The 8,480-nt window shown below is 40.7% G+C and overlaps 1 protein-coding gene across 1 annotated transcript; it reads left to right on the plus strand.

The window, feature by feature from the left end:
* Positions 1-597: 597 nt before the first annotated feature.
* On the plus strand, positions 598-8,228 carry LOC122776601 (solute carrier family 2, facilitated glucose transporter member 1-like). The gene is made up of 10 exons (XM_044037193.1): positions 598-787; positions 2,715-2,807; positions 3,167-3,327; positions 4,053-4,293; positions 5,044-5,206; positions 5,711-5,898; positions 6,034-6,138; positions 6,228-6,329; positions 6,401-6,604; positions 6,825-8,228. The coding sequence occupies exons 1-10, from the start codon at positions 770-772 to the stop codon at positions 7,026-7,028; spliced, it is 1,479 nt and encodes a 492-aa protein (XP_043893128.1). The 5' UTR covers positions 598-769; the 3' UTR covers positions 7,029-8,228.
* Positions 8,229-8,480: the final 252 nt, after the last annotated feature.

The following is an 8,480-nucleotide window of genomic DNA, read 5'->3' on the forward strand; positions in this document are numbered from 1 at the left end:
AGAACTGCATTATTCTACATTTAAACAAATACAGTGAAGTACTGTGTTTAGTGTGTCTGTGTGTCTCTCTGTCTGTTTGTTTGTGTCTCCGCACTTGCACTTGCCATTCTGACCAACAGAGGCCGCCAGAGGTTTGATGCGTGAATGGGGTGAAGTCTGATTAACATGTTTTTAATTGTTAAACAAAATGGAGAAGCCGAGAAAAAGAAGAACAATATGTATTATTGTTAAGTTTATATTATGTTTCTGACCTCTGGCTACATTTATGTCCTGGGGGAGCAGTAAAATAACAGGATGACAAATAAAATAGGCTGTGAGCTGGAAGTGAATGAACAATGTGAAATATAAGTTGGATAAAATGTTGTGAACATTACTAAGATCTTAGGTTATTTGTTATTCACTGAAGATTATTATAATGGCACTTATTTCTTCCCACCTTTGGTGTTCAGGGTTCACTTCAGGCTTTAGAGAGCGTATAGGCCACATTTCTCCTCTCAGCCAATCTGGATTCCTACGTTGCTCTTCTCTGGAGACACGACAGCCCGTCAAGATCCACTTAGCACTGACGTCGCTAAGCTGCTTACTGCAGCAGGTGAATGGCGAGAGAGAGAAACCGAGAAAGAGTTGTTTCCAGTGAGGCTGGACTGGATGACCAACACCATGACAACACTGTGGTTTTGTAGAAAGTAGACATACTGACTTTATGCTTTACTAAAGATCTGGATTAATTTTTTTTCTATTATTTTGTAAGTGAGTCCGAGCAGCTGACATGGAGTGCAGTGACCAGGTAACAGCTGTCTGTTATCAGTAGATATGCGCGACGTCATCATATGTTGCCAAGGAATGACTTTACACTCACCGCTGCTGTCATGCCGCAGTGTTCACACTTGTAGTGATGACAGTAAACAAGTTATGTCTTTAACATGATGGGACAATAAGAGCTCATGAAAATGTGTTTCCAAAAGTGTGCAGTGGACATTTTAGGTACTGCATGTGGCCCTGCACGTGAGGTCATACAAATAACAAAGGAAAGGTTCATTTTCAGTTTTGGATGTTCAATTGAAAAATGTAACACCACTGCTTTGTTTTATAGCTTAGACAGAAGCGTGTGATTCAAAGTTGAACTTTAAGGTTCTGCCTGTTTATGAAGTTAATAACATGTATGGAAATACTTCATCCCATAGTGTGTTGAGTTGTGCTGTGATTGAAGGTCTTGGTGTTTGACGTTTGAAGTAGAATTAAATTAGTACACAACAAAAAAGGGTTCTTCCACATAAGGTGAACAAGGCGATATATATATAAATATACGCATATATACACGTATATATAACTGTATGTGGGGGGGCTTAACTGACGGTTTCTACAAAAATGACTCAATACAGAGTTGAATTACGTGATAGTAGACGTTCTTTTATGATCAAAACATAATCTTTCCTTTTAACTATAAAGCTGCCTTTAATGTCTTTTAACATCAACTCATTTACATATTCATTAACACAACCTACTCTACCTATGTGCTCATGATAAAGGGGTTGAACAGATCTTCTTAATATTGTCCCGTCTGATAACTCTTCTGGTGAACAGTTCCTCGCTCGGCCCTGCTTTTCATATCTGCCGTGGTGTCTTGACTTGATCTACAATGAGCCGCAGATCACCCATGAGTGAGGTCGGTTGTTTGTTTGTGTTCTTGTTCGAGTTCCAGCAAGTGTTCTCGTTTCTAGCATGTCCAAAGGTCATTGAGAAGGCACTGGCAATACTACCATCCTCCGGTCATCTCCTCTCAGCTGGAGCTCAATGTTTGTTTGTGGAAGCTTTAAATGGTTTAGGCCCTAAACCATTTAAAAGGAAGAAACTAGATACTGGACCCCGCACTGTCCAGCTGAATATAGTTTCTGATAGTCTTTCCACTCTGCCAGAAACCTTTTTCCAGTAATCGTAAGCACCTATGGTCTTACTAACCTCTTAGGTCTTTGTCACTGCCTTGTGAAACATCTGCTGATGTTGACCCCCTTACCTCTAGCTGTTGCTGGATTTGTGCTCCAGGAACCGATGGCAGAGCTGACTTGAGGCCCTTATTTGCCCCATGTCAGCTGGGATTGGCACCAGCGACCCTCATATGGGTCCTCATATTAGCATCATATACAATACAATACAACAAATTACATTGCATTAATTTATCCTGCCTTATATATTATCTTGTATGCATTTATTATTTCCTATTATCTCCATCTATTATTCTTCTGCTGCTGGAACACAAGTTATTTCCTCCTTGTGAAAAAAGGGATATTCTATGCTATGCTATGCTATGCTATAATAGCTAAGCTTGTGTTCACATCAAATTCTCTGGGATTGATTGTGTAAGGCATTAGGAGACAGACGTGAGATTTCTCTACAGTCATTGACCTGAAGCATTGCAGCAGACATGGAAGCCCATATGTGCTGCAGAACACTGAGCATTGTGTTGCTAACTATAGGTATTGCACTCGCTCATCTGCTTTTAACCTCTTGGCTCCAACACGCTCTCTCATTAACGTGGCTAATCCAATAAGCCTGTTTGTTACTGATGGTGTGCTGAGCAGTGAAGAGGAACGCACAGTCGCCACCTTGTGGCAGCGCGGTTCTTGTTTTGATGTCCAGATTGTGTGCATGCTGGATTGTTGTGTTGATGACACATGCTGACATTTGTCTGTGTGTCTCTGTTGCAATAACAACAGGTGACTCTTCGGCTGATGATGGCTGTAGGGACGGCTGTGATTGGCTCGCTCCAGTTCGGCTACAACACAGGTGTCATCAATGCTCCTCAGAGTGTGAGTATTTTGCTGCAAATAAACAAAAATCTATTGTTAAAGTTGCACTAAAAGTTTAATTTACCAAGTGTTTTTAAGTCCTATTGTGTTTAAATATTAATTAAATTGTTAAATTTAGCACTTGTGCAGAGTACAATTGATCTTTATGACATTAATTATAGACCCAATTATCACAATACCTGATCATTTATTTATTTATTTGCCTCCAGTGTTTTCCAGAAATATCTGGTTGTAACCTAAATAATATATGATCTTACATTAAAATTCACTTTTTCCAATCAGTACTCAGAAGTTACTGTGACACAGCGGAGATATTTGAGTCTACGTGACACAAACTGGTTTTCGTTCTGTGTTTTCAGACCATTGAGAGCTTCTACAACGAGACGTGGTTCAGCAGGTTTTCAGAGCACATCGATCAGGGCACTTTAACAGCTCTTTGGTCTCTCTCTGTGGCCATTTTCTCTGTGGGTGGAATGTTGGGCTCCTTCTCTGTCGGCCTCTTCGTTACCCGCCTTGGCAGGTATGACTCTTCCATTTGTCAATAAAGAACTATGCACAAAAGCTTGACTGCCAATCTCTGAACGCAATTCCACTCTGTCTCATTCTGAGTATCATTCTAAAGATGCATCATTAGCTCATTTTAATCACCTGCAAACGATGACCTCCAAAATGCTGGGTTTTTTTTATGTTCTGCTACATACAGAGTAAAATAGGCAACATTAGTGTTGCATATACATGTGTAGTACTGTATATGTTATTTCTTGACCAAATAAAATCCACACTTCCACTCACTTGAAACTGTTTTTCCTAGATTTTTCATTATGGCAATACAAATCTATTTAATGCGTTTAAATATGTAACATGACATCCTAAAGTCAAAATATACATGAACAAACTTTCTTGTGTTTGATGCTCTGTAAGCCTTACACACACGATAACTGAGTGAATTGTTTCAGTGGAGTCATTTTTGACAAAGTTGTTGGGTTGCTGGCTCGAATCCCCACGTTCATTGACACTCCAAATGGGGGCACACGTCCAATGTTCTAGTAGTCCCAAGTCTGGATAAATGGCAGTCATAAAAGTCATATTCAGCATAAAAAACTGTGCCAAATCAACAAATGACAGCAAATTGAAGCTGAAATCTAATACGATCGTTTTCATTTTGTGTTTGAAGTTGTAGAATTTGAGCCAAAGTTTCGAGAAACCTGTAAATGTGACGTGTGAACATACTCATTTTCTCTGAAGGAAGAACTCCATGTTTGTGGCCAACGTCCTCGCCTTCGCCGCTGCTGCGTGTATGGGATTCTCTAAGCTGGCTGAATCCTTCGAGATGCTCATCGCTGGCCGTTTCATCGTGGGTGTCTACTCTGGTCTTTCCACTGGCTTTGTGCCCATGTACGTGGAAGAGATCTCGCCCACCTCGCTCCGTGGAGCAATGGGCACGCTGCATCAGCTTGGTGTGGTGATTGGCATTCTCATGGCCCAGGTGAGAGCCTTTAGACTCGGACCCATAATTATCACGTTTGTGTTTAAGTTTTACAGCGTCTTTAAAGCCAAAACATCTCAAAAGTATAAACATACAAAGGTTCGTGCTTGGTATGTAAACCCATAATGTCAGATTTTCCAGCTGCTCCATGACTCAAATACTCAACTAAAAGATGATTGACAGCATTTATTCCATCAGAATACCAAAGTCATGTCTTTTCAAACATCTGTTTTCATTCAAAAGCTTAGGATTCTGGTCAGTTATGACGTTTTTTGCTTCTTCTGTAAATAAATGCCCCACAATTCAGGCTTATAGTGGTTGGCGTCTTTGGAAATTTTATATTATACTGACAAAAATGCGTAACAGTGTGATTATAAAATCAATATGAATAATGACCGAGCGGACTAATCTGCTTTTGGTCAAATGTAGCAACACGTACAGCAGACATGACATGTATTGTGTTGTGAAATGTGTCTTTTTATGAAAAATCAATACAAATAAATATATTCTTTAGCTTCACTCCATTGTTTCTATGGCCTACAAACAAATTCTAAAAGAAACCAAGGCACAAATCTTCTTAATTGGACTTAGGTCTTAGTCTGATTATTGGACCCAATTAGATTATTGTGTACGTGTGACCTGGTCAAACAAAGGGAATGTTTGGAATGACAGAACTGTCGTGACCTAAGGCCACAGTATCAATCGTGGCAAGAGTTAAATTGCGATTGCTGTGTTGTGTCCTTGACGTAGATCTTTGGAATGGAGTCTATCTTGGGGAACAGCACCCTGTGGCCCCTGCTCTTGGGTTTTACCCTGCTGCCAGCAGTGCTGCAGTGCGTCCTGCTGCCCTTCTGTCCTGAGAGCCCCCGATACCTGCTCATCGACTGCAACGAAGAGAGCCAAGCCCGCAGCAGTAAGACACGCGCACACATAGAAACATAGGGAGGGACTATTTGAGGGAGAGACAGTACATTTTTGTGTGTTTGTGTGTTTTAAATCTTTGTGTTTCTGGTCAGATTTGTCAAATTTGGCACTGCACACACAGTGTGCCCTCAGTAAGTCATCTGTCAAGCAGCCAGTTGGACAGTTATTCTTTATAGATAGATTTAGCAATCAAACCCATCATCACATTTAAATTGCAGCCATCAATCAATCAATCAATCAATCAATCATATACCATGTATACAAAGTCCCAAGTTTTTGAGAAAAAGAATGATCTTTATGATGATATTTCACATGATTTTGAAAATAAAAGTGTCTGTGTTGATATGGAACAATAAATAGTTCACAATATAAATGTATGTATGATGCCTCAATAATATGAACCATCCAGAAATATCATAAAGATATCATTATTAGAGTGGCGGACATCTATATAAATCCTGTTTAAAGCTGATTCAGACCTGTTTTTTCTCAGTCCTGGTTAAGCTGCGGGGCACCGACGACGTGAGTGACGACATGCAAGAGATGAGGGAGGAGTGCCAGCAGATGAAGAGGGAGAAGAAGGTGACCATCCTAGAGCTGTTCCGCTCCCCCACTTACCGCCAGCCCCTCTTTGTTGGCGTCATGCTGCAGCTCTCACAGCAGTTTTCTGGAATCAATGCTGTAAGTCAACAAATGTTATGTTTACAACCTAAATGTTGTGTCCTAAAAAGTCAGTATGAAAGAGCGGCCACTCAAAAACCCATGTAGCATGTACTGTGATACAAGTGGTCCCCCATGTTCCATCATCGTCTTTAGGTGTTCTACTACTCGACCGGGATCTTTGAGAAAGCAGGTGTGTCTCAGCCTGTCTATGCAACCATTGGTACAGGCGTGGTCAACACTGTCTTCACCGTTGTGTCAGTAAGTGTCCACCCAAAAAAAAAATTTGAAAAACAACAAAAAAAAGAAAATCTTGTACTAATTCACCACGTTTCTTTCTTTCTGTGCAGTTGTTTGTGGTGGAGCGAGTGGGCAGGAGACCACTTCACCTCATCGGTTTGATGGGGATGGCCATTTCAGCCGTGTGTCTGACGATCGCCATGGCGTTGTTGGTACGTTTGGAGACGTTTTCAACACCATTGAAATAAAGTCACTTATTCGCGACGTATTCGTTCATCCACAGGAGCAGCTCAGGTGGATGTCGTATGTCAGCATCGCAGCCATCTTCAGCTTCGTGGCTTTCTTTGAAATTGGACCCGGCCCCATTCCCTGGTTCATTATCGCCGAGCTCTTCAGTCAGGGTCCCCGGCCTGCTGCCATCGCGGTCGCCGGTTGCTCCAATTGGTCTGCCAACTTCTTAGTGGGGATGGGTTTCCAGTACGTTGAGGTAAGACAGATTTAATTAGACATCCTCAGTTACGTCAAATTACTCTCACCCACCAGTTTATTAGGTACACTTGTAAAGTGGCAGGAGTGGTTTGGTCTTCTGCTGCTGCTCCAAGGTTGTGCATGGGAATCTTGGTAGATGAGCGGGTGTACCTAATAAATTGGCAGGTGTGTTCACAAAATGCAGGAAAGCTTCCTAACTGCCGTCTGTTTCCCTGCAGCAACTCTTTGGCCCGTACGTCTTCATCATCTTCACTGTCATGTTGCTCGGCTTCTTCGTCTTCACCTACCTCAAGGTGCCAGAGACGAAGGGCCGCACCTTCGACGAGATTGCGGCAGGCTTCCGCCAGTCGGCGGGTCAGCTGGACAAGTACTCGGCCGCGGAAGAGTTCGACACCCTGAGGGGAGATGATCCTGACCTTTAAGAGAGCAGCTGTGTGCGCAAACTTACTGTGTCTCTGACACCTTGAGGCACAGTTTAACAACTCAATCGGTATCAAATATGCAATAAAATAAATTGTGTAAAATGTGAGTCTTCAAGACAGACTTTCATATAAGAGTGGACAGATCACTGGAAAACTGGAAAAACCAACCAGCCAAGAAGACAAAGCAATAAATAGTACCAGAGAGGTATCAGGTTGTCCGTCCAAGACACAAGAAGATCATTTATCAGTGGATCAAAATCCTGAAAACATGCTTTAATCTACCAAAATTTAGCAAAGGAAATTTCTAAAATCATGTCATGCAGGAAGGAAGTACTGAATGATGTTGGTGAACAAATCTTTTTAATGAACTGACTCTAATGATTCAGTACACTGGAAAAAGAACTGCTTTGCTGTATAATGGAAAATCGCCAATAGATACAGCTTTTATTTGCTATATTCTATGTTGGTTAATGCAAAAAACAAAACACTCACTCAGCTCAGGCTGGTTTGTCCACCCTTGTCCTAAGGCTAAGAATTATTATATACAAACATTCTGATGGGAAGTTAATTCAATTTATGCAATTAAACCTAAATAACACAAGTGATGTGTTAAATGTGCTTTTTTTAGGCTAAAAAAACAACAACCCAGTCACGTACACATGAGTGGCAGCCATCGTCACAATAAAATAGATCAGATCTTTATTGTCATCGTCAAAATAGAAATTGTGGAATTTCCAAACATCATTTGATCTCATTTTAATTTATTTCTCGTCCATCATTTATTCTCTTATCCGTAGCTAATGTCTGCTGTTATGCACTTTTGCTTCTTTTTTTTTATTTCCTGTTAAACAGATCAGATTAAACAGATTAGACGGAATATTCTAACTGATATTAACGCTCGGTGTTGCTTTTAATGTGACTTTGAAAAACAAGCGCGGCACGACTATGTGTAGTAGGTCTCTGTGAGAAGGTCGCTGTTATCTTCGCCTGTCTCACTGCATCCTCCTCAATCGTTTACCGTCGCGCGAAAAGCAAATCTCTTCTTCTGATACATTTATAATTCATTTACACATTACTGTATATCTGAGAAACACTTGAACGAAGTGCATGTGATGTACTGTGATTTGCATGTGTTGAAATGTGTGTGTGTCAAACAGTCTGTACTTTACTGTGTTTTAGTAAATAAAGTAAATAAAGTCATTTCTAGGTGGCATTCATGGACGGATGGATGGATGGACGGATGGATGGATGGATGGATGGATCCTTTACTCAAAATACAAATGCATGAGTGGCAGAAGTGTTATTTGAACTGTCTTGTCCAGGACTGCAATTAGGAAAATTGTATTTGGATAATTACACTGTAAAAGAAAATGTGAGCAATAAGTGTTCATTTCATTAATTTAAAAGTGAAATAATTAGTGATGAATTCCAACTTCTTTTCATGAGTTATCA

This window comes from Solea senegalensis, linkage group LG11 (genome assembly GCF_019176455.1).
Source record: "Solea senegalensis isolate Sse05_10M linkage group LG11, IFAPA_SoseM_1, whole genome shotgun sequence".
NCBI lineage: Eukaryota > Metazoa > Chordata > Actinopteri > Pleuronectiformes > Soleidae > Solea > Solea senegalensis.

Excerpts from the sequence above, each read along its gene's own strand:
- LOC122776601 (XM_044037193.1), top strand. Across the intron at positions 3,328-4,052 it reads TTCGTTACCCGCCTTGGCAG|GAAGAACTCCATGTTTGTGG; the intron begins GTATGACTCTTC and ends TTTTCTCTGAAG. Across the intron at positions 6,330-6,400 it reads CGATCGCCATGGCGTTGTTG|GAGCAGCTCAGGTGGATGTC; the intron begins GTACGTTTGGAG and ends GTTCATCCACAG.